The sequence below is a fragment of the Pituophis catenifer genome, unplaced genomic scaffold, assembly GCF_029215685.1.
Source record: "Pituophis catenifer annectens isolate HBS135680 unplaced genomic scaffold, rPitCat1.0.hap2 SCAF_2, whole genome shotgun sequence".
NCBI classification, from domain to species: Eukaryota; Metazoa; Chordata; class Lepidosauria; order Squamata; family Colubridae; genus Pituophis; species Pituophis catenifer.
In genome coordinates this window covers 176864637-176890588 of record NW_027256882.1, presented here as the reverse complement: position 1 = coordinate 176890588, position 25952 = coordinate 176864637, and the positions used below count along the sequence as shown (strand labels likewise).

General features: G+C 41.7%; 2 protein-coding genes across 2 annotated transcripts; one reads left to right on the top strand and one right to left on the bottom strand.

The window, feature by feature from the left end:
- The first annotated feature begins 1544 nt into the window (after nt 1-1544).
- Nucleotides 1545-17596, top strand: EMD (emerin). Its single transcript, XM_070935199.1, has 9 exons — nt 1545-1674; nt 5176-5265; nt 6908-7000; nt 7071-7151; nt 7612-7689; nt 10340-10420; nt 10661-10764; nt 11835-11893; nt 17241-17596. Exons 2-9 carry the CDS (start codon nt 5184-5186, stop codon nt 17503-17505), a joined length of 843 nt encoding a protein of 280 aa, XP_070791300.1. The 5' UTR covers nt 1545-1674; nt 5176-5183; the 3' UTR covers nt 17506-17596.
- Nucleotides 17597-18271: 675 nt separating this feature from the next.
- Nucleotides 18272-24721, bottom strand: LOC139310918 (uncharacterized). The gene is made up of 4 exons (XM_070935198.1): nt 24332-24721; nt 23298-23427; nt 18980-19118; nt 18272-18860 (listed from the first exon to the last, which is right to left on the bottom strand). Exons 1-4 carry the CDS (start codon nt 24483-24485, stop codon nt 18567-18569), a joined length of 717 nt encoding a protein of 238 aa, XP_070791299.1. The 5' UTR covers nt 24486-24721; the 3' UTR covers nt 18272-18566.
- Between the last annotated feature and the right edge of the window lie 1231 nt (nt 24722-25952).

Below are 25952 nucleotides of genomic sequence, written 5' to 3'. Positions count from 1 at the left end.
GCAATCATTTTAAATACATGCCAATTGTCAAGCACCTGAATTTTGTTCACTTGACTGTGGTGGGCTGCTGTGATGGTTGTAAATACAAGAATCAGTTGTAAGGCTTTTTTATCAGTGTTTTAACTTTGAACAGTTGCTAAACAATTGGTTGTAAGGTCTATCTGTAACTCTGGGTGGCTAACAACAACAATAAAAACACAAGCAATAAAAACCACATAAAATAAATGCCTCAATCATGCCTTTTAATCAGTCTGTATGATTGGGCTGCATTATTTCAGGTCAGTTATATTATTATGATTGGTCGCACAGTCAGCCAGATGTAAGACTTGATTTGGCATTTTTGTCCACCTTTTGAGTCCTTCCCAAGAACCTGGGATATGATGTTGTTTAATAATACAAAAGTACTGTAGCAGGATGTAAGGTGTTCCAAATAAAGTTACATTTTGTAATTGACTATTGGTAATTTTCTCAATGCTGATTGTATACAACTGCTGCTCCAGATCTTTTAAAATTGCACCCAAAGCACTTATTATTGTCTATTGAAATGGACATATAATATTAGAACCATCATTAAAATGGCACAACAAAGAATGTTCTTCCTGTGTCAACTCAGAAACCTCAGTCTGCCCCAGGAGCTGTTGATACCGTTCTACAAAGGAATTATTGAGTCTGCCATTTCTATTTCTGTAACTGTCTGGTTTGGTACAGCAACCAAAAAGGATAGGTACAGACTTCAACAGATAGTTAGGACTGCAGAAAAAACAATTGCAACCAGCCTGCCTTCCATTGAGGACCTGTATACTGCACGAGCCAGAAAGAGGGCTGAAAAATATATACAAACCGCTCACATCCTGGACATAAACTGTTTCAACTCCTCCCCTCGGGGCGCCACTGCAGGAATTTGCATGTCAAAACAACTAGACACAAAGACGTTTTTTCTCCTCATGCCATCCCTCTACTAAACACCTACCAGTAATTCCCACAGCACTGCCTTATGCCTAAGGATATGTACCCATGTAGCAGGGCTGCATTACTATACCTTATCTTCCGTATTACCTTCTCCTATTGGTATTTTACGATTACCGGTATTACTTTGTTGTTTGTATGTACACTGAGAGCTTATGCACCGGAGACAAAATATTTGTGTGTCCAATCACACTTGGCCAATAAAAGAATGTTTGTTCTATTACAATCGGTGCTGTCCTTGCTCTCTTTTGCCACCGACGTTCTACTTCTATTATGGATGGCCAGTCAGCCAGATGTTTAGACGACTGGATTTGGCACTTGTATCCACTTATGGAGTCCTTCCCAAGGATCTGGGATAGGCAGAGCTTGATCTCTGGCGGTGTTAATTATTATTACCATCATTACATCCGAGGGATTCCGCCTCGCCTATAACGTCTGCTTCCTCCGTTTCCTGAGCCTGGAAGGCGGCAAACGCGCGTCGTTAATTTGCGCTGCCAGTGCCAAGAAGTGAAAAGATCTGAAACGCAAAAGGCCGGTAACGAGAGCCAGCGAGAAAAGGAAACCCGCCCCGAACCCGCCCGGCAGCTACAGAGGAGGAGGAGGAGGGTGTGCGCGGCGCTGAGATCCAGAGCCTGTCGGGCCCTCCCTCCCCGCGCAGCCTGACTCACTTCCCTTACGGTGCCCAGCCCAGTGCGCCCGGAATAGCAGGTAGGAACGAGCCCCCGCTGCCCTCTGTGCCCCCACCCTGCCTTCTTCCCGCGGTGGGGCTTCCCTGCTCCTTTTCCTTGCAGCCTGGCCGCTAGGAGAACTTCTGCCCGGCCCCACCCGGCCCTCTTTAAAGCTTTCTTTTCGGTTGCAAAGCCAGCTTCGTTTCCCCCCTGAAACTGGACTGGAGAAAAGGCTCCGTCGCCTTTTTTTTTTTCCTCCCTTTCCCTTCGCCAACTGGATGTATCGTGGCGGGGAGTAGAGAGAATGGTCTGATCCGCGTGTTACGAAAGAAAGTTGGGGCGTAGGATCAGGGCATGGAAGGCATCGCCCACGCCGAGCCTACCCGGGGCAGCAACTGCACGTCTCTCGTTTAGTAGAGGGCGGGCCCCGATGAAGGATTTGAAGGGGGATTAAGGACCGACCGGGCGACAGGGTAACCTTCGTTTGGCCCTTTTAGACGCGTCTCCCGCGGCTTTGGCCCTCCGTCGGCAAGGCAGAGCCGAGCCCGGAGCGCCCCGGGCTTTTGAAAGTTGGCAGCTGTCAAGCTTTGACTCTTCCGCCCGTCCCTCTGACCCTCGCGCCCACGGCATTTGCTGTACCATCAGAGGATAGGGTAGTGTTGGAGGGTCTGGAGCTCGACCAAACTGCTTTCCTTGCAAGAGGACTGCAGGTAGTGGCTGATGGGATAGGTTTTCGGGTTCCTTAGCTGACCCTGAAGTATGCTTTGGGCGGGGTTACTTTCCTCCCGCTGCTAAATTTACTCAGGAGCTTAGTTTACACGCTGGCTTGACTTTCCTTCTTTTCCCGCGTGAATCTGCTTCTTCCATTCAACGCGATCTAGACTTCAGTTCACCCCATTTATAGTTGGAAAGAAAGCATAATCAAGGGTTTGTTTCTGTGCAGCTTAATTCAGGCATGCAAGCTGCTGATTGGTAAAGCCCCCCCTCCCCCCTGCGTTATAAATAACTCAAAGCAGTGAGCATATCTAATGCTCTTTTTCCCCACAACAGCAACCTCGTGAGACAAGTTCGGCTGAGAGAGACTAACTGGCCCAAAGTCATCCAGCCAGATTTCTAGACTGGTGTCATAACCACTAGACCAAACTGACTCTCTTGGTTATCTCTCCCTTGTCCCTATTTAACTGTTCCCAAATTAAAAAGGAACACAGGACTTCTACTGTTGGTTATTACACACTGAAACTCCTAATTAGCACGTTTCTCTGTGATCATTTGCTTGCCTAAATTATTTTTTAAAATGTTATTTAATCTTAGGCATAGGAAGCATGCAACTGTAATAATAAGTTTCATTGTTATGGAATAAATGTGTTCCAAAGCCCTATCTATCCCAAATTGTTAGGCGAAAAAAGAATTACAGTATTCTGTCTGCATTTTGATTTTTTTGGGGGGAGGGGGAATTCAAGGGAAAGCCAAGGCACACCCAGGCATCTGAGACAAAACAAATTTGCAAACTACGTCTGATACTGATTCAGGCCCCAGCTCTGAATGTTTTTCCATTTCTTCTTCATAAGATAGAACCTGAATTTTGAAAACAGAATTTCAGACAAATCTAATAAGTACAATAATTACTTGAAGTTTTGCTTTTTGTCTTGTTGGTTTTTTTCAGTTATGTTGGGTTTTAGGAGAATTTGAATTGGACAAAGACCCAAAATAAGAAGTGATTGAATATGTTGATGTAATTTACGGCTGTTCGACATACCATGATAAAAACAATGCATAACTTTGTACAACATGTGGATTCTAATCAGACACAATCCCTTGTAATACGTATCTAGAATGCATGAATTCCATTTGGGGCTTGTACTGATTAAATAAGCTCTGAAGATTTTGCGGGGAATTTGTTTAAATGGCCTCTTGTGACTGAAAAGAAATTTTTCTGTATTCATGCTCAGGCAAAGAATATGGTGAAAAACTTAAGGAGTGGCTTATAATTCTTTTGTCTGACACCCTCCCCCCAGGTTCTTTTGTCAAAGTTATAATCTCGCAAAAATGCAAAAAGCTTGTTGCTTTTTAAAGATTTATGAAGGCCTATAAGTTTATGTACTAGATCAGTGGTTCTCAACCTGTGGGTCGGGACCCTTTTGGGGGTCGAACAACCCTTTTACAGGGGTCGCCTAAGACCATTAGAAAACACATATTTTCAATGGTTTTAGGAATAATTTTATGGTTGGGGGTCACCACAACATGAGGAACTCTATTAAAGGGTCGCGGCATTAGAAAGGTTGAGAACCACTGTACTAGATTGAATATTATTAGCTGCATTAAGGGTTATCCAAAGTTTGCAGGTATTGAAGTTGGGCAGCAATAATAAATTCAAATGAATAAAATAAATCTGTACACATAAGTGTAGAAGGAAATGATACACAAAAATGCAGACTGTAGCATTAAATAAAACCTGACTAAAATAAGTACACATGATAAAATATTTGTTGCTGACAGTAATCCTAAGGGTGCATTCATTGTAAGTTACGTGTAATGGAATAACATCTTTATCCTGATTCAGAGGGAGTCACCAAATGGGTTTCTTTGATTTTTTTTTTTCATCAAGAGGAGTAGGAAGAACATAATCCTCTTTTCCCATACTCGGCAACTGTGCTTTGGGAAACTATGTGCCCCTCCTGGAGGCTTTAGCAATACTGTGTTAGTAAATGTCTAGCACTGAATTAGATCCACCCACCACTGCCTTGCCTGGCTTAATCCAACATTGCCCAACTATTCACAGACATGGCCAGTTTGTAGAACTGTAAGGCAGTGGTGAAATCCAATTTTTTTTAGTACCGTTTATGTGGGTGTGGCTTGGTGGACCTGACATTGCTTGGTGGGTGTGGCTTGGTGGCATGTCAGAAGGATACTGCAAAATCTCCATTCCCACCCTACTCCAGGGGAAGGATATTGCAAAATCCCCATTCCTGGGGGAAGGATGTTGCAAAATCTCCATTCCCACTCCACTCTGGGGCCAGCCAGAGGTGGCATTGCTGGTTCTCTGAACTACTCAAAATTTCCTGTCTGAAACTGCTGGATTTCACCCCTGCTGTAAGAGGTTGAGAACATTAGCTCTTGTTGAGGCAACATTGCCTTTACTGTTATTGCTCAGCTCCTCTTGTTATAACAGACCACATTGTCCTTAGTCCTTTCCTATTCTGGGAGATATAGTCACTTCCAAATATTGACTTCATTTATGTTGGGTTTTGCTTCCCCATCTCATTTCTTCCCTTCATATGTAACTCGTTTAGGAACAGCTTGATTACATTTTATCCCCTTCGGGGGAAAAAACAAAACAAAATATGTTCTTCTACTGAAATAATTCTCTGCAGAGAACCTGTAGCAATGTTGGTACTGAAGCTACTTATGCTTTTAAGATAAAGTATTTTAGTGGTTGGTTCATTTAGTTTTAAAAGTAGTGTTTTCTGATTGCACAATTAATTGTTATTTAGGGATATTGGCTGCAACTTATTTCTCCCCACCCTGATTCTGCATTTTCTAGGTAATATCATGGATGAATATAAAGGCATGACAGACAAGGAACTTATCGCACGATTGAAAAAATACAGCATCCCCCATGGGCCAGTTGTTGGTATGTGTTGTGACAATGTTTTTACCCAGAGCAGAAAAAATAAGTACAGGTAGTCCTCGACTTATGATCTTAATTGAGCTTGCAATTTTGGCTCTAAATTGTGATGGTTGCAAAGTGACTATGCCTGATTTTATTACCTTTTTTGTGGTGGTGATTAAGTGAACCCATTGTTTGCTATGCGGTGGGTTGTGTTGGAAAGAAGTAAAGGCCAGGTTCTGGCAAAAACTTCATAAATGGCAGTCATGTGATCACAGAGTACTACAAACAGCCATAAATGTGAGTGGCCCCAAATATCAGAACTTTGCAAAAACTCCCTTTTTCAGGATCCTTCGTAACTTCAAATTGTCAATAAGTGATCTGTTATAATATGAGGACTGCCTGTAAATATGCCTTGAAATTTGGAAGTGGGGAAGTAGCAAGCTAAGAGAGGAAGCAAAATAAGCAAAAAAGATGAAGTTTTATAGCAAAGGTGATTTCTTTTCCCCAAACTTTATGTGCAAGCCCCCTTTTCCAAAATGTAATTTTTAATGAGCTGGGTGGGAAATTTACTAAAATATTGAAGATTCGATGTAAGATTGCCCTTAATTAATTCTAGTTAATTAACATTGCATCAAGTTCTGTTATGGATTGCACCAGCAGAGGCTAAACCAATTTCATTGTATACTTGAAGTACAATGACAATAAAGGCTATTATTATTCATTTTCCTCTAATCACTTATTTTCCTCAGGATCCTTTCCCTTTTGGAGCATAGCCAGGCCCACCCTTCAGCACAGAACTGAAAGCCAAGAATAGTTCTTAGTTCATAAAAATTGTGCATCTGGCTTTTATAGCAGAAGAGATAAGTGTATAAGAGAAGATTCTATTTGCCCCCTCCCTCTTGCCCTCCTCCAGTTTTTCACTAATTTCACAGTGAACTGCCTGAAGTGATGGAGCATATGGGGATAAAATTCTGCCTCTCTGCTGAGGGGAAACATGCATAAATAACGAATGTGGATACGTTCATTGAGTCTTAAGAAGAAGAAAAGTCAAAAGAGTCTTAAAATGCTTAAAGGGAGTGCTGCACACCTAACCAGGAATTGCTTTCCTGTGAAATATACAACCCATATTTATCTTGGACAAGTGTGGTTTGGGCTTGTATTCACAACAGATCAGGGGTGAAATCCAGCAGGTTCTGACAGGTTCCGGAGATCCGGTAGCGGAAATTTTGAGTAGTTCAGAGAACTGGCAAATACCACGTCTGGCTGGCCCCAGAGTGGGGTGGGAATAGGGATTTTGCAATATCCTTACCCCAGGAGTGGGGAGGGAATGGGGATTTTACAGTATCCTTCCCCTGGAGTGGGGAAGGAATGGAGATTTTTCAGTATCCTTTCCCTGCCACGCCCACCAAGCACCAAGCCCACAGAACCGGTAGTAAAAAAAATTGGATTTCCCCACTGCAACAGATTAACGTACTCTCTGAAAGATATTTAGGACAGGTTAAGCAATGAGCTTTCCTTTGGGAGTTGGCAAGACTTCGAAGCAAAATCAGTAAAGATATCTGGAAGTATTAATAGAAGAGTAGATGGAACATATGGAGAAGGCTGAAGGGTTGTATATTGTTCTCTGCTTAGCTATAACCCAAGCCTGGTTTCTGTTTCCCAGGATCTACCCGGAAACTTTATGAAAAGAAAATCTATGAATATGAGACTGAGCGGACTCAATATCCTTCGCCTGGAGGATCTGTGTCCCACACAGGTAAGAAGAAACTGACCCAAGGGAGAAAGGCCTCCCTGCCAGGCACTAATCTCTTTTCTCACCCACACAGAGCCAGCCACCAGCCAAAGCTACGTAAAAGAGACCTTTGTGAGTCCACGGAAAAGGGAAGACTTCAGTTATGGACGAGAAGGTGAGTGAAATGAATTGCTAAGACAGGAGTAAAAGACAGACCTGGACTAAGAATCAAAAGATGTTAGTTAGAAGGATGAGCAACCCAAGAAACAAACAAGCAAACAGGTGAAAATTAGCGGGACAATGGCATGTGTGTTCTTGGTGCTCTAAGGAAATGAACAATCCAAGTTAAATTAAAAAGGGAAAATCTCCGTTGATTTGAGATCAACATTTGGGTGACTACATGGGTGTATATCCATGCTGTCTTCATGACAACAGTAGGGAAATAGTTTGCCATTGCTTTCCTTGGAGAGTGTTTTGCAACTTTTCAGTCTAGTCCACAGCCCAGGTATGTTATAATAATACTAAACAGACCCAACCTTTTTTAGTTTCCCAGCCTAGAAAAGGTGACCCAGGTATTGACTTCCTATTGAGGCTGGATCAAATTTAAATACCTCCTCATTCATTCTACCCTGCAGCTCTTGGCTCCACAAGAACTTACTTCAAAGAATATGTCCCAACAAGACAGGAATACTATTCTGAGTACAGAGATGAAGGTAGGTGTGAGAGGAAAGTCTTTGACTGAAAGAAGATGGATTATGGGCCGTGGACATGGGATGAAGATATTGAAAAGCTGGGAGTTTTTCATTTGGGAAGAAGATATATTTTATTGGTATTTTTATAGCAAGAGAAATGCATGCATTCTCTCACCAAAAAAAGACATAATTAATGTCAAACTATGCTCAGTCTTGTTCATATTTGGAACTCAACCCCCAAAACAAGGATTTCTATATACTGGTAAACCTGGTTTGGTTAAGCCTAAAATCACAAATAGATTGATGGGATTTTATTTTAAAATCAGAGATTGTGTGCAATCAATGCTATATTTGTTCCGTAAGGTTGATTTTTGAGCTTTTGGGGCATTTTGACATCAAGGTTAACTTTGTTGTCACTGACACTGCCAAAATTAATACCCTACATCACAAACAGGTACATTTTAAGAACATGAGGATAGATCCCTTTTGCTTTCTATGATGTTTGCTTTTTTTCAGGCAAAAGTCACTTGCACCCTATTTTCATAACAAATTGTGATTTTTTTAAAAAAAAAATCTATATAACATATACTTAATTCAGTGCTGATTTTCATAACACCTGAACATTCATACACATTTTTGTATATATTGCCCTTAACATTTGTGTTTTTGCAAAATACTCTTTCCATGTGTTTATACCTTTTGGAATGCTATTTTTCCTTAACACATTTTATAAGCATTTTTTGGAGGGGAGATTTATACTCAGATGTACAAAAATTAAAGAACACTAAACAACATTAAAGAAGGTCTTCCACTTTCTCTATTAGTTTGGAATTAGTCATTTGATTTGTTTGTCTTTACTTACTATAACCTAATGTAATTCATAAAAAGTTAATATCGACAGGAATACAAACATCTCCACAGTCCATAGATTGGCTAGATCAGGGGTCTGCAACCTTAAACACTCAAAGAGCCATTTAGACCCATTTCACACAGAAAAGAATACACCAGGAGCCACAAAACCCTTCCTGTGTCTGACTATTTCTTGAGCAGCCACAAAACTAGCATATGTAGTTGAATTAAATGTTCCGTTTTCTTCTGAAACTTTTCTTTTCTTGGATTTATCCATGGTTGGCCTACCAGGGGTTGAACAGCTCAATAAATCGTGTGCTGGCGGGTGTCGCACATTGGCGGTTGTGACACATATTTTGAGTGATGGAGCCGCAGAGAGAGGTGAAAGAGCCACATGCGGCTCCAGAGCTGCAGGTTGCTGATCCCTGGGCTAGATGTAGAGGTCTACAATATTTTAGCAGGAATTCTGTTCTGATTCACTATTCTTTCTTTGTCTTTGTCTTTGTCTTTTATTAGATTTATATACCGCCCTACTCCCGAAGGACTCGGCGGTGAACAGGCACAAAATAAAATACATAAATACAAAAGTTAAAAGATATAATTAAAACCAGATTAAATAATTTAGCCCAAGACAATTAAAAAATCCCAATAATTTAAAACAAATTAAAATTTTGATGTAAAAGAATTTTAAAACAGGGGAGAAAATTAGGCCAGGCCGACTTGCTGGAATAGAAGAATCTTAAGAGCACGGTGGAAAGTGCGTAGATCCGGGATCCTCCGTATCTCTAGAGGGAGCTCATTCCAGATAGTGGGTGCCCCCACAGAGAAGGCCCTCCCCCTGGGGGCCGCCAGTCGACATTGTTTAGCTGACGGCACCAGGAGGAGCCCCTCTCTATGAGAGCGTACCGGCTGGTGGGAGGCTGCTTGTGGTAGTAGGCGGTCCCGTAAATAACCAGGTCCTAAGCCATGGAGCGCTCTAAAGGTGGTAACCAGAACCTTGAAGTGCATCTGGAAGACCACCGGGAGCCAGTGCAGCTCGCGCAGGAGAGGTGTCACACGGGAGCGCCATGTTGCTCCCATTACCACCCGCGCGGCCACATTCTGCGCCAGTTGGAGCCTCCGGGTGCTCCTCAAGGGGAGCCCCATGTAGAGAGTGTTGCAGTAGTCCAGGCGGGAAATATTTCTTTGAAATATTTATAATGTTGCTTTGGTAATTATGATGAAAGTTATCATTTATTTTTTAAAATGTCAGAATTTCTGGAATGTTGTGTTCTTATCTCAGGAATGAATTCTGCAAGGACAGGTGGTCCTTGCTTAATGACTACTTGTTCAGTGACTGTTCAAACTTAAGATGGTGCTGAACAAATGATGGTTATGACTGGTCTTTGGACTAATGATCACCATTTGTGATCTTTCGTGGCTTCCTACAAGCAAAATCAATGGAGAAGACAGCAGGGGTTAGCAAATAGTGGCCACGTGATGTCCTTGTTTAACAACCCACAGTGATTCCCTTAACAATGGCAATGAAAAGTTCTGGGATTTCTTTGCTAAGTGGCATGGTCATATGATGTTATGCTTTACAACTGCATTGCTTGATCCCAATTATGTTGTGAAATTCAGATTACCTTTAATTGTGTTATGTCATATGCAACAGAATGCCAAACAGATCCAAAAACATTTGCAGATACTGTTTGTCCCTTTGCAACATGTTCTCAACTTAAATAGCTTAATTTGATTTTTACTATAAATACATGTACACACATATGTTCCAGAAAGAGGAAGAGCTTTTGCTTCAAGTAATTTTTTTCCTGTGATTTCCTAGATCCCAGTCCCACGAAGTCGTATCTGAGTTATAATTACAGTTTGCCCCACCATGAAGAGCATTCTTCATATGCATCAGAAGGTAGGAAGAAAAGTGCAAAATGGGCTTTGAAAATTCACAAACCCTGTAAGATTAGAATCATAACATTTGGTCAAACTGATAATTATTGAGAAATCTGGGAACAAAAAAAAACACCCATCCAGAGAGCACCCAATCAGAGAAATCTGATCTTGCCTTTATTATTATTTTTATATTGATATATAACAAAAATTATATGCCATACCATCAGAGTCTTTGATAAACCTGTCTCTTTTATGACAGATAGGGATGTGAACACTTCTGAGCCCTCCAGATCTTCCTATCGGAGTTACTCATCTTTATTAAGCCATACTACATCTCCGGGGACGGTGAGCGCCCGCCAACCAGTAAGTTGTTCCTCACATGCTGTCAAGACCAAAGACAACACAAAGAACTCTTAGTTGTAGGAGATGACCAGGCTGAGCCCAAGGGAGGGATCATATGTGTTATAAGTCACCAGTAGATCTAAGTCCAACCTACCTTGAATGCCTTTCTTATCTCCTGCTCGTTTCCCTTGACTGCTAGTTGGTCAGATTCTTGTAGATTCTGCCTGAATCTTCTGATTTCCCTGGCGCATGACATTAATTGAATCCAATCTGTTACTTGCTTATACCTAATAACAGTAACAGAGTTGGAAGGGACCTTGTAGGTCATCTAGTCCAACCCCCTGCTCACGCCGGAGACCTATACTAGGGATTCGAACCACCAAACTGCTGACCTTTCTGATCGACAAGCTCAGTGTCTTAGCCACTGAACCGAGAATCTTGCCAAACTAAAGCTATAAGCTTCTAGCCTACTAGATATAGCTTGAGAGATTCTAGGGAGTGGCTATCTTGAGCCTCTTCCCCCTCCAGCTTGGGCTGCACAGTCTCCCCAAGGTACACATCCCATCACACATCTCTAGACAGAACAAGAAAGCTATCCAGGTGGGGTTAACATCCGAAACAATCAAGAAAAGATTCCTCCTTACAACTCTGTATAGATGGTCTTCGACTTACGACCACAGTTAGGACCAGCCTCTCTATTGCTGAGCAAGGAAGTTGTTAAGTGAGTCACACCCAATTTTACAAACATTTTTGCTACCGTTGTTAAGCAAATTACTGCAGTTAAGTGAATCATGTGATCGTTAAGCAAATCCAGTTTCCCCCATTGGTTTTGGTATTTAGAAGCCAGCTGGGAAAGCCACACATGACGATCATGTGACCTCGGGCTGTTGCAACTGTTGCTAATACAAGTGGGTTGCCAAGCAGCCAAATTTTGATCATGTGACCAGGGAGGATGCTGCAATGGTCATAAGTGAGAGGACCGGTCATAAATCACTATTTTCAGTACTGTTGTAATTTCACATGGTTGCTAAACAAATAGTTGTAAGTGAAGGGCTACCTTTATACTCACTACTACCCATGTTTTCTTTCAGATTGCAGAGCCATATCCCTACTCTTCCAGTGAGAAGGATACGTCAGCTGAGAAGTACCGGTAAGTAGGGTCAGTGCAGAGGCATCAGTAAGAAAAAATATTCCCAGGAACGTCTCGTGGAATGGATTATTTGCTTTGTGGGTAGATGCCTTTCTGTGGTTCCTTCGGAAAATGCATGATTTGATGACCTTGAGGGTAGCAGGTGATGTTAAGTCCAGATAGAGCTACCTCAAAGAGTTGCTTAAAGAAGTTCTGTGCCCACGTACTCCTGTGCACCAAAATAATTTGTAGACTTTAAATTGGAAATGCTGCACAGCCTTATCTATAATGGGGAATCCTCTCAGTGTTGCCAAATATTTCTGATTCTAAACAAAAGTTGATGTTAAAGCTCCCATCAGCTGAGACGGTTTTCCCCAATTTGGTTCCATCTTGATATATCAGGGCTGCCATTCTCAGAATAGCTGCCAGCTGTCAGTGTTAGAAGTTGCAATCCGAGCACATTTTGACAGAACCAGTCCAATGAAGGCTATTATGCTAAGGTAAGCCTTCTATCTCAGGCAGTGAGTTTTGAGCATCGACAGGATTTTTATTTTTTGTCAGGATTTTTATTTTTTGGATTTTTATTAAAGTTTATTATAAGATACAAAGAGAAACAAAAATTGAGGAACCTTAAAGAGACAAGCGCAGAAAGAGGTAAAAAAGGAAAAAATAGTGTGTTCTGATTTTTTTTTCAGTATAGTAGCATACAAAACAAAAATAAAGGTAGTCCTCAATTTATAACCACAATTGATCCCCAAATTTATGTTGTTAAGTGAGTTTTGTCCTATTTTATGACCTTTCTTGCCTCAGTTGTTAAGTGAATCATTACAGTTGATAAATTATCTGGCTTCCCTATTCAGTTTATTTGACAGGAGGTTGCAAAAGTTGATCACATGACTTTGAGACACAGCAACGGTCATAAATATGAATCAGTTGCCAAGCGTCTGAATTTTGATCACATGATCATGGCAGAGGCTGCAAAGTTCGTAACCGTGAAAAACGGTCATAAGTCACTTTTTTTCAGTGCCATTGTAACTTTGAACAGTCACTAAATGAACTGTTGTAAGTCAAGGACTACTTGTATGCAACCTCAGTCTTTTGCTTTACATTTTAAAATGTTTGAAGCTATTTCTATAACAACGAAGTCATTCTGATCATCAAAAGGAGCCTTGATAGTACAGTGGTTTAAAGCACCCTGTTATTAAGACCAGCTGCCTACAATTACTGCAGGTTCAAATCTCGCCAGGCTCAAGGTTGACTCAGCCTTCCATCCTTTCTAAGGTAGGTAAATTGAGGACCCAGTTGTGGGGGCAATAAGCTGACTTTGTATAAATATACAAAAAGGATGAAGGCTATTGCTTAGCACATTGTAAGCCGCCCTGAGTCTCCGGAGAAGGGCGGCATATAAATCAAAATTAAATAAATAAATAAATAAATAAAACCTAAAACTAAAGTTTCATTTTTTTCCAGTTTTGGTTCAAAAACCAGAAACGGTTTCCAAATGAAAACACCAGTTAGATAAATTCTCTTTAATTCACACAATCAATTTTGCCATCTCCACACAATCAATTTTGCCAACTCCATCATCTTTATCATCCATTGTGGGAATTAGTCTGTCTTTCTATCCTTGTGCATCTAAGATTCTTGCTGTTGTCAACATATATAGTAGCAAAGGTTTTAAACACCACCAGAATTATCAGCATTAGTGCAATTATCAAAATGAGAATCGTTTGCAATCTTCGTGAAAAATGTGAAAGGCAAGGTAGCATCAACATGGAGATCAGGTGAAAGTAAGAGAAATTTTGTATCATGCCAGATAGAAAATCTAATCTAGGAGGCCTTAAATCGCAGTGCCTTCAGTTGATAAGGTTCTTCTGCACAGCACTCACTGAGATGAACTGCATCCCTGCATTTCATTTCCATGGAGTTTTATCTTGTCAGCAATGGTTTACTTCGTGTTAATTAAGGCAAAAAGACAAAGTGTTTGTTTTTGTCTTTTGATAGTCATCCAAATGTTTTAGATTTTCTCAATATAACAACAAATTACTAGTTAGTGAAACAGTTTGCTCATTCTCTTTCTCTCCGTAACCTAATTTCCCAGCATCACTGAAAAGCTTTATTTTAGGAAAACAAATTTTTGGCTCTGTGTAGTCACAGAGGTACCTCAAAAGAGAGAAATATTCCCTGGATTTAGGGAAAGTCAAAGGATTTGACTTTGCAGACTCTGTTTACTTGGAATTTAAAATAGTTGCCTATCACCACCAAAGCAGTGGGGGGAAATCTTAACATGCATTCTCAGTAAATCCAAGACTACCCTCTTATTTTAAAAATACATTTATTGGACAAAAGGGCTTCTTACTCCATTCGGAAAAGTATTTTGCATTTTGGGAGTGTCTCATGGGAGCTCTCAGTAGTGATTGCCATGGAAAGAGTAAATAGGAGGAGGTTATTTACAGAAGCAATATGAGTAACAGTGTAGTGATAATAACAATATAACAGAGTTCAAGGGACCTTGAAGATCTTCTAGTCCAACCCCCTGCTCAAGCAGGAGACCTTATACCAGTGATGGCTAACCTTTTTGCCATCGCGTGCCAGGAGGGGGGGGGTGGGGGAGGTTCGCACACGCCCACACCCATAATTCTATTCGCCCCGCCCTGCGCATGCGTGCACAACCCCCCCTCCCACCTGCTCCTGGCATGCGTTGGCCAGGTAGGCCTGTTTTTCTTTTTCACCTGACTCCAGATCCTCTCTATGCATCTGGGGAGGGCAAAAACAGCTTTCCCCACTCCCTCGGAGGCCCTCCGGAGGCCTGAAACGGCCCATTTCCCAACTCCCGGTGGGAAAAGAAGTGACTTTTTTGCTGTCCCCAGCCTCCAGAGCCTCTCTAAGAGTCTGTTAAACAGCCCGTTTCCCTACTTCTGGTGGGCCCAGAAGGCCCGAAAATCAGCTGGCCGGCGCACACATGCGCGCCAAAGCTGAGCTGGGTTACCCACTGATATGGCTACATGTGCCACTTGTGCACATGTGCCATAGATTCGCCATCACGGCCCTATACAATTTGAGAAAAGTGGCTGTCCAGTCTCTTCTTAAAAACCTCAGTGATGGAGCACCCACAATTTCTGGAGGCAGGCTGTTCCACTGGTTGATTGCTGTCACTTGTCAGGAAATTTCCCCTTGTTGCCACAGTACCACATACAGGTAGTCATCAATTTACAGCCACAATTGAGCCCAACATTTCTGTTGTTAAGTGAAACATTCGTTAAGTGAGTTTTGCTCCATTTTACGACTTTTCTTGCCATAGTTGTTAAGTGAATCACTGCAGTTGATAAGTTAGTAACCCGGTTGTTAAATGAACTTGGCTTCCCCATTGACTTTGCTTGTGAGAAAGTCGCAAAAGGGGATCACATGACCCTGGGACACTGCAACCATCACAAATATGAATCCATTGCCAAGCATCTGAATTTTGGTCACATGATCATAGGAATGCTGCAAAGGTTGTAACTGTGAAAAATGGCCATATGTCACATTTTTCAGTGCCGTTGTAACTTTGAACAGTCACTAAACGAACTGTTGTAAGTCAAGGACTACTGTTGTGGCCTGCCAGCAGCCTGCGCAGATTGTTGCTGATCTCGACGATGAGGAGGCTGGTGTGGTGCTGCGCCAGCAGCCTGTGCAGCCATCGCTTGAGTCGGACAGTGAGGAGGCTGAAGAAGATGTGGTGCCAGAGGCAGGGATTTAGTCAGAGCCTTCAGAACCTCCAGAGGCTTCTTTAAGTGAAGAGGATGAAGAGGAGGAGCCTCTTCTCAATGCACGGGCACGCAGAGCTGCCAAAAGACAGGAGTGGTTCCTCAGGAGGAGGTCTCCTTGAGAGTAAGGCTTGGAGCTAATTGGCCACTCCCTTAGCCTATTTAAGAAAGAACGCAGCTTGTAAGAAGCTGCAGGAAATAACTTTAGTTCGCTAATCATCGCGTTGGGATTTCTCTGCAACCTTGCTTCTGGGCTTTCTGCCAACTCCAGTAAGACTCTGACTATCTTATCTGTGGAATTCTGGCAGGCTGTTAAGAATGCTTATTAACAGCCAGCATTTGATAAAACTGCATTATTTGAGAAAACTAAGTTTTGTTCAGAGTGCTGTGTTCTTTGGGATCCATAGCTGGGGTAGAACAACTACCTGTAGTGCCACATTGCCACAGTGGGCAGGGCCAGTCACAGGACACCCATTTTCCAGAAGGCAAAAGGAGTGAAGGTGTTCTCTGACACTTCCTCTAATGATCCAGAGTGCTCTCTATCCCCGTTGATCTTTCTCTGACCTGGGGAGCTGCATTTGGGGACGAAGCAATGGACCACAGCTATCTTTCTGATTGCCAAGAATGCCTATGGGGTTCCCAAGGGATTCTTGTAAATCAAAAAGAAAATGTCACTTTTTCCTTGCTTAATATTGTGAATATTCAGAAATAATTAAAGCTATGTGGAGGCAAGTGGGTACCCAGGTGTATGTAAGTAGGCAAATTGATCCCCATGGGAATGCAATGAATTCCTATCTCTGAGATGAGAGCAGAAGAGGCTGAATGCCCTGCTGTATTGGTATGTGGGAATGACCTTGGGAGGCAGGAGGAAAAACTGCAGCCTAGACATAATTCAATAAAATTTGAGCTTGGAGGAGGAGGGATGGTGACAGTATCTCAGAAGGAACCCTCCTTCTCCTTTTCAGGAGAGAAAAAGTAAGGAATGGGAGTACTTTCAGACTTGAAAGATGTTAATATAACCTTACAATAAATGTAGAGTTGGTACTCCTGGTGTGCTTCTTGTCTGGCTAACCTGAAAGGCTGACATCAATCTTCTGAGATTCTTTTGCCCCCTCTCCTCCATCACGCTCAAATGTCATTTGAGGCTGCAGCTCTTCCTTCTGCCTCCCAAGGTCATTCCCACATACCAGTCATTATACCTTCCTATAACAATTCTTGTGGATGACAGTATTTTCCAGTAAAAGAAAGCAAGCAAATATTGTCATTTTTAGCAGCAGACTTAAATATGAGCAATATGAGCAAGCCTATATTAGGACTATTAAACGTCTAGAGTTGACTGCGTATTTATATTCTGATAGCGATTTCTTAGGGCTTCTGCCAGAAAATTATATTACAGTGAAAAAGAATTCATAATGTGGACTGCATTAAAGAGATTCTCCAAGAGCTTAATAAAATTTATGTAGGACATCTCTTCATACCTTAAGAACCAAGTTTTAACATAGATTGTATCAGGAAGATTTAACTGGCCACGGGGCCAAGAAGGATTGGACATGCCTTGAGCTCTAGTTAAAGAAGATGCTGGCATGTGGACTTACATTTCTGTTTTGGGTTTATGTTTGCAGAGACAGCAGTTCCTACCAGAGCGTTTTCCAACGAAAATCATCTGGCTTGTCTTCGCTGCAGGTGCAGCCCCGCCGTGCCATACATCCAGAACGCCAGGCCCAGGCGGCGGAGAAGGCTGTGGGGAGCAGTGGAGAAACCAAGCGATACCTCCCCCTCTGGCTCCAGCTCCTGGTGTTTGGGCTGCTGGCTGCCTTCCTGGCCTTCATCTACTTCTTACAGGGAGGGGCTGATGATAACCCCTTTGTCAAGTACATTAGTCAGTAAAGTCTTGGCTTTTATTACTAAGATGGCCCCCCAAGAGCCTAGGCCAGTCTTAGCTGACCTGGTTCCCTTCAGATTGGTTGGGGCTGTAATTTCCAGAAATCACAGCCCATTGGCTGACATGCTGTGATTTGCAGTCCTAACCCAGCCAGAAGGCACCAAAATGGCCAGGTGTGGCCTAGAATTTTGTGTGGGTTTTTTTTTTTTTGGGGGGGGGGGGGAGAATGTTTTTTTTGACAGTAAGTGCCTTCTTGTCAATTAATAGAAAAAAAGGAAGTGGTATATTGAGGGCCAGGGATGGAAAGGTTTCTACCAACTTTCCAGAGATAAAGCTGCTCTCCATACTTGGGGGCATCCCCTTCCTGAAACCAGCTAACATGGGGCATTTTTATCTGCTGATTTTATAAGCTCGTCTTTATATCAAGAGAATGGGTGGCTTCTTATGAGGGGATGGGCGGGCATGGAGGGAAGAAATGTAGCCTTTCAACTACTTTGTTTTAAATATACAAATGTATGGAATATCTAAATAAACCTTCCCATTTTTTAAGGTTGTCTTATTTCATTATTTTACCTCAGTCTAGATAATCACCATTTCTATGTAGACATTGCTCACCCTCCCATAATTCCAAATATTTTTAAGGTCAAATAGCTGAAGGGTTTCTCCATAGCTTATATCATTTTTATTTGGCCAGTCATGTAAATAAAGACGACATTAAACCAGAAGTTTTTTTTTAATGTGTATGGTTTTTTTTTTTAATTCTTTCATAGACCACAAAAAAAAAAAAAGAAAGAAAGAAATGGAATTCACACACTTGACCAACCTTTTTCCTTTCTATTTTCACAAATGGGAGTGGAGACAAAGTTCACATCCTTCTGAGATTCCCTCCCCAAATCTGGAAGAACAGGAGGAAGGAGTTGCATTCCCATGTGATGCTACGCCAAGTTTTTAAACCAAGCTTGTTGAATAAGCCCCTCACCTCAACATGAACACATTGCAGCTTGGTGTTATGTGTTTAACCACCTGATGAAGCATTCGTGGTAGAAGGGGCATGTGTGGGAGGCAGTCATGTATTATTGGCAAGGGAATGTTTTGATGGGACTGAGGGAAGACTAGAGGCCTTGAGGGAACTCAGAGGATGTGAAGCTGTAGGCTGTAGGGCTACAGGAGGGTGCTTGACTGGGAACTGGGAGGGCTTCCTGTTGGGGTGATGAAGGCGTGGGAAAGGAACAGATATCACGGAAGGGGATGCATGCTGGGGAGAGGGATCCCGATGCTGTGTACTTCGTAATTTCTCCCGGACCTTTACGAACTCTGGTTGGCTCCCACCGGGATCTCCTGTTGCTTCCTGCTGTTGATGCTGCAGATAAGAAAGAATACTCCTATCAGATATCCTTGAAAGGTCCACCTGCAAGGCATTTCCTGTCGCTGCCTATAAGAACTGTAGTAGAGAGACTATCCTGGTGGCTTGGCCCTTACCTGTTCCCGTCTCTGCTGCCAGCGCAGAAGCTCCTGCTCAAGGGGGGATGGTTTCAAGCCACTCTCTGTCCCATCCCGGCGCCGGTTCCGATGCTCTAGAACCTGGAGCAGCTCTGGCTTTGATCGAAGGCTCAGGCCTCTGAGAAGGGAGATTGACACAATACGGGGATTTCATTCATCCTAACCTGCACAGATAAATGGTTGTGACAAGCATCCACCTTCAATAAGCCCATCAACAAGATAATATATACAGGAAATCAGGAAAACCCACATAAAAGCAAACAACGGTTGTTTCCTTTTAACAATAAACATCCTCAGTCAGGCTGTTTGCCTACTAATGTAACACTTTAGACTGGGAACAGTGCAGAAAAGTGCTATAGCAACCAGAACAAAGAGAAGAAAATTGTGTGTGAGTGTGTGTGTGTACTGTACATACTGTATAAAGCTTCAATAAAGGATTCCCATATTTCAGCATAATCACTCCATATATTGTCTAAGTCGGTGAACAACTCATTCAGAATTCTCAAAATCATCAGATGTAAAGAATGATTGGCAATAAGGTCATATTTAAAAAATACATAATTATCTCTCACAAAACAATGATTCACAAGGTTTTTTTGGTGGGAGCTGAAAACCATTGTCTATCTAAGCTGAAGCTGAGCATGCTAAGAAAACAAGAAATGTTCCTAGATGTATCAACAAACATTGGGTTTGGTTTTATATCAATTTATGGTTCTAGCCCTTTAAAAATACACAAAGTGGATATGTAGATAATGTTAATTTTATAATTTAACAGTAAATAGATCTGGTACTGAAACTGGTGGAATAACATAAATTTCCCTTCCTACTATGTATATTCCATTTTTCTTTAAGACAAGAAACAATAATTATTGTCTGGCTTCCTGAGTCCAAAATGCTTTAAACCTGCTATGGATTGTGAGGAAATTTGCTGTGTATTTTGGCGTTCTTACAAATTGGACTGCAATTGGTACGTGTACATTTAATGTTTGAGTAAAGCTACCATTCAAAGACCAAGATTTATTTCTGAATAAACAGAGCCAAGGTCTGAAGTGCCTTAAAGGTATTCAAGAACTGGTCATCTTACATGGGATTTTTTTCCTTCAATCACATGCACTCAAATCTCACCTTGTTGTCGCTAAGATTGCAAACCTATCAACCTATCTTCAGGTATCTAAGCCACTCATTTGCAACATGATGTCAACTCCCTTGAATTGTCCTGATGGTTCCTTAGATTTGTCCACTTTCTTAAAAACAAGAAGCAAGTGGCATTCTGTTGCCTTCATCCAGAATGAGTTTTCGACTAACCTAATCTAGCCTATAGTGGAGTCTCCAACTTTGATGCTGGCTTCAGAATTTTCAGAATTGATAGCTTACTGCTCCATCCATTACCTACCACCACCAGTCTACCTCCATTGCCAGCCTCCTTTTGGGTTTGTAAGAGTGTCTACCTGATGCTCTAGAGCAGGGGTCTCCAACCTTGGCAACTTTAAGCTTGGCGGAATTAACTCCCAGAAGCCAGCAAAGCTGGCTGTGGAATTCTGGGAGTTGAAGTCCACCAGGCTTAAAGTTGCCAAGGTTGAAGACCCCTGCTCTAGAATGATACCACCACCAAGTGGATGAATTAACTTGTAAATAAAAGGACACCCCAAAGGCGATTTTCCAAAGACAACTGGACGACTTTTTCTTCACAAACTGAAGAAGATTCTTGGATGAGAAGTGAAATGTTTTCAGAGAAAAAAACCAAGGAGGTCCAATTGTCTTTGGAAAAGCACCTTTGGGACAACAATTACCTGGTTGGTTGACAATCTCCACAGAAAAAAAAAGACAGCTCCTTGTCTTTTTTTTCTCCTTATAGCATTAACAAGCAGGCAGAGCTGATGAAAGTCTGTGGTTGCAGATGGTTCCTGCTGCCTCTACTAAACAAGTCCACTGATGGTCAACAAAGGAAGAGAAAAAGGGAGCAGGAGGATAGAGAGGCCTGTTATTTACACCAAATGGGGTTTATGAGGGTGGGAAGAAAACAAAGTGCCCTACCACCATTGCTTTACATTTTAGCTCTTGTTTATCTACTTCTGGGTTCAGTGACTGAACAAGGTTGAAGCAAAATAACGGAGAAATAATATGTTATTCTGCCTTAAGAGGGAAGGGAAATATAAGAATTTGGCCGTGTTTGTCTCCCTCCCTCTACAGAGAAGTAGCAGAACAGACATCCATGTAAAACTGTCCTTTCTATTTAGACCTCAAGAAATAGGCCAGCAAAGGAGGCTTGAAAAACCTGCTGTTGATTGGAGGCCAGCAAAGGAAAGAAAGGTGACTCCCGCTGTGTCTCATGGGCTGGGAATGTGAGTCAAGTTACAATTCATGTAATCCTATGCACGTCCAGTCAGAAGTAAGTCCAGACTGTGTTGGGGTGTGTGTGTCTTACTCCCAGGGTGGGGGTTATAGGGTTGGCACTGGGAGGATCTTGTGGGTAGAAAGGGCACTATTTGGCCTATATGGCCATCCTGAATATGAAGTTAACACTTTGGAGAGGATGAAACGGCATTCATAGATAGAAACAGGCATATATACTGTACAATTGAAGGACCTACTGGACACATATATTTGTTGTTAGTTGCAAAGTTGTGTCCATCCCATCGCAACCCCATGGATAACGTTCCTCCAGGCACATATATTATTAATGCTATATTAACACAAATGTGCATGCATACACATACACACACACACACACACACACACACACACACACAATACACAAATGTGGATAAGGAATGTGGATAACTCCTGTTCATTGCTGCTTTTCTCACACAATCTCATTATTTCTATCAATGTAGGGGGTGGGGTGGGAACTGAAAACACAAGGTAAAATATATTCACCTGAAACAAGGGATCAGTTTGAATACATTTAGGCATCAGTGATACTTCAGTGATTGGGGCAATCGTTTTGCAGAACCTTTTGATGTAATGGTTAAGGTGTCGGATTAAAAACCAGGATATTGAGTTCCTCCGTTATGCACAGGCGTTGGTTAGATGACTTTGAGCCAGCTAATCCTATTTATCCTGCAATTACCTAAGGAAAATGGTTTTTGTCTGTTTCACCTCTGCCAAAATATTTGCTCTGCTACCTTATACCAGGGGTCAGCAACCTTAAACACTCAAAGAGCCACAAAGGCCCTAACCAGAAGCTCCCCGTTCAATTCTGGAGCCAACCGGAAGTCCAGTTCCCCCCACCATAGTGTCTCCTCCTAGCACGGCTTTTTCCTCTATCTATCCTAACTGACAGCCCTATCAATTGTGGAGCTGACTGGCGACAGGGAGCCTCAGTAGAGGGCTCCAGAACTGCAGGTTGCTGACTCCTGCCTTATACCATGGTTTCTAAGACTCTCTCTTGCAGAAAGTACATTGTTATTGTTTTTATTTTAATAGGCTCCGTGGATGCCCTGATATTTTGGTGATATCTTAGGAGAGTGCATTTCATCTTCAAATAATAACTGCATGGTGGCTTGGAGTGGTCTGATCAGCTTACACAAGAGCATGCCAGGTTTCTTACTTTGAAAAGTACTTCCCATGAGGTACATATTTGGTACATCTTCTCCATTGCTAAGGAGGAAAAAAAGTTACATGCATCTCCTCCTCAAAACTCAGACCATTGACTCCTAAACAAGTTGAAATATTTATGTATAAAATGTAGCATTTTAAAGAGTAGCAACCTTGCTCTGGCAAAAACTGGCAGAATGGATATATGGATGATAGTTCATGAAAATATATGGCTATAAAACTGAACATATTTTTTTTGGTCTTCAACATGCAAGCTTCCCTGATGTTTTTGCTTCGGCCAACTAACGTGGCTTCCCAGCAGTACATGGTAAGAGGTATACAGCATTTTGGCCTAATGTTAAACTAAAGCAGTTCTGAACTGTTTAGGGATACCTCTACAAGAGTGGCAAGGAAAGTGAGGCATTGGTAATCGTGGGGGGCAATTCCTCTGTGTCACCTGCACAATGTCTTAAATTAAAGAGTAAACAGAATTGGAGGAGCAAGACACAAGTGGAATTTTCTGAGCAGCAAAATGCCACCTTTTTAGAATAATTAAAATAGATTTCTTCCAGCAAGGGTATCAAGCTTTCTACCAACAATAAACTATAATTTATTTCAGAGGGAAAGTACCCAATCTGCAAAAGTCTTAGGGGATACATCAACAAAGGTCCCCAGAAGCCAGAGCTTCCAGAGAGAAGTTATTCTGTCCAGCTTCTGAAAAGCTTATGTAGCAATAGCAGCCTGGAGCTGCAAGCCATACTTGCGATGGGTGAACAGCAACTCCCGGTGTAGGTGCTGCTGGTTTCCAGCGGTTTTGCTGGGGTTTGTGACCCGCAAAGTGGTGACAGGCTGAGCCTCAGCACCCCTGGATGTGGTTTCTGAGCGAGTAGCTAGAAGGAAGGGAGAAGCAGAATTGAGTTCACTGGGCTGTAGAAGTGAGAGACTACTTCTAGACTCCCCTCCCCATACACACACCTTAACAAGCCCTCACCATAAATAATGGATTTCATGCTGTGGAATGGGGGATGCAAAGCCAGAACCTGAGATTTGGCCTAAGTCCTAATGAGGGGGAGGAAATGGGGGACAGGGCTCTTCCTGGGAGAGGACAGGTCAACCTTTCCTCATTTGGATGGCTTCATTCTTTTTTTTTTCCTATGCACCACCATGCTTCTTTTTAAAATTAGGACCACACCTGAGTCACCTGTTTGGTTTTAGTTCCTTAAATACCTGTACATCTTCTGGTTAACTAAAAAATTGGATTTAAAGCATGTGTATTTCTCAAACCTTAGTGTCAGTATCCCTTGGTGCATGGTGCTCTTACATGATATTTTCCATTTTAATCTATCAAACTGCTATATTTCTTTATTAGAAAATATATTTAATGCTTATGTTTTTGATTTCTGTTTTAGAAGTACATTACTATATTTATCTAAGCTGTGAGTGAAATTAGGTTCCCTGCTACTGAAGAGTGGAAAAAATTATAGTGGCTTAAATACCCAAGAGACATGAATATTATTTAAAAGCAGAAGTATTCATTTCAGTTTCACTTCTGCTAAATGAATCTTGGTAATGTTAAAAATTTTATTTAGGTAGAGGTGAAGGGGTAAGGAAATAAATTAACACATCCCCACTTAAAATGTTTTCTTAAACTTCCCTCAAGACGTACTTTGATACTCTTTAAAAAAAACAATTACGAACTTTTTAGCCACTAAACTGTACTTATATCATTCCATCGTCTTAGCTACTTCCTTGCAACAGCATCCACCTCACCAATCCACAGCTGGTTGTTCTCACCAGACCCTTCCAGGCGTGTCCAGTTGCCGGCTGTGTCCTGCTGCCATGTCACACTGCTTGTCTGTTCCACCCGGGATCCAGGCAAATGGAGGTTTGGAAGCTCCCTAGCTCCCATCTCCCCCACAAAGAGATTGGGTGGCCCAGATGCTGCCATCCCAACCAAGTGAAACAATTACATGGTCTCCAATTGTCTCTCCTGCTGCGTCTTTCTGGTCTGCCACCCTCAGCATGTGCTGGGGGAGCAGAAAGCCAGCAAGAGTGAAACAAGATCCCACTCTAGGCAACCGAGCAGAAACAGAGCCAGGATTGCTAAAGATGATCAGTCCAGAAACCTGCCTCAGGCCTCTTGCTGCAAGGGCAAGATCACAGCTAAGACTGATGGCAGGTAGATAGCTATTGTTGAATACAAAGTGACCACTGGGGATCAATAGGTGGTGTCCACCAAGTTGGAAGGGTCTTTTTCCAAGAGGGGAACTAGCATCTTTTAATTTGATTTGATATGGTCAAATGACTTAATAAAACTTCTATTATTTTCAGTTCATCCTTAAAGCTTTTCTAGAGCTACTGTGCTAAGTACAATGCACAGCTTCGTATTGTGAGCTCTTTGATTCTATACGTCACAGCAGGCAATAAACCTTGCAGTATTGAGTTCAAGATGGTAGGTTCAGTTTTACTTCAGTTTTTAGATCCAAACAGTGCAAGCTTCCTTATTTTGTTGCAAAAGAACAAAAATCTACAGGAAGCAATGGAAAAAAATAAACAAGAAAGCTATTGACTTTTTTGGTATAAAGTGTAGCAGGATGGGAGAAGATTGTTTTGAGTTGGATCAGGACTCAGCCAAAGAGATATATATGTTTTTGCTAGAAGCATAGGCGCAAGATGCTTTTATTCAAAATAATTTGAGACTTTAAAACATAAACCCGACAGCAGTCATATGACTGCATAACAATTAACAAGCACCCTTCTAACTTTGCTAACTGGATGCAGGATCAAATCCACCTACTTGAAAAGCTATCAATTGACTTACTATGCCTCTACTATCTAGTAGTCACAGGTTTGTACAAAGAGTTGGGCTCTGGCGAATGATATAGCATGCAATGATTTCCTAATCATCTTGCACTGCCTACGAGCAATCTTGCCATGAAACAAATTACTAAGATCTAGAGATAGATAATCATAAGTTATAAATGGAATACAAAGTGAAGATATCGTAATTCCAAATGAGATTTTAATAGGGTTTAAGAATAAAACCTTTCTCCCTAGTATATGGATATTGCTTGTAAATTATACATATAACCAGTAGGTGGCATTACAATCCTATATAGGTCTTCATTATAGGCCTGTAGACACTCTGAAAATGTATGTAGAGTATGTAAAGCATTGTATGATTTTTATAAGATGATGTACTGTTGGTATTTAACACTGAACCAATTGTCAAGAATGTATAAAGGTACTTCATATGAAAGTTGTAAACGTAAAGAAGGAACTTTTTATCACTTATGATGGACATGTAACAGAGCAAAGAAGTACTGGAGCAGGATTCATATCGTAATACAGAAAATTCTTAAATGAATATAACGATATAACCAGATTTTTCTTTTGGGCTTGATGGATAAAGAAC

Bases quoted from the DNA above. Each gene is read 5' to 3' on its own strand.
- LOC139310918 (XM_070935198.1), bottom strand. From the start codon at position 24,485: ATGGCAGCATCTGGGCCACCCAATCTCTTTGTGGGGGAGATGGGAGCT. The intron at 23,428-24,331 runs GTGAGAACAACC...CCTTCCTTCTAG, and splicing joins GACACGCCTGGAAGGGTCTG to CTACTCGCTCAGAAACCACA. The intron at 19,119-23,297 runs GTATGGCTTGCA...CTCCCTTCTCAG, and splicing joins TTGCTGTTCACCCATCGCAA to AGGCCTGAGCCTTCGATCAA.
- EMD (XM_070935199.1), top strand. From the start codon at position 5,184: ATGGATGAATATAAAGGCATGACAGACAAGGAACTTATCGCACGATTG. The intron at 7,001-7,070 runs GTAAGAAGAAAC...TCACCCACACAG, and splicing joins AGGATCTGTGTCCCACACAG to AGCCAGCCACCAGCCAAAGC. The intron at 10,765-11,834 runs GTAAGTTGTTCC...GTTTTCTTTCAG, and splicing joins CGGTGAGCGCCCGCCAACCA to ATTGCAGAGCCATATCCCTA.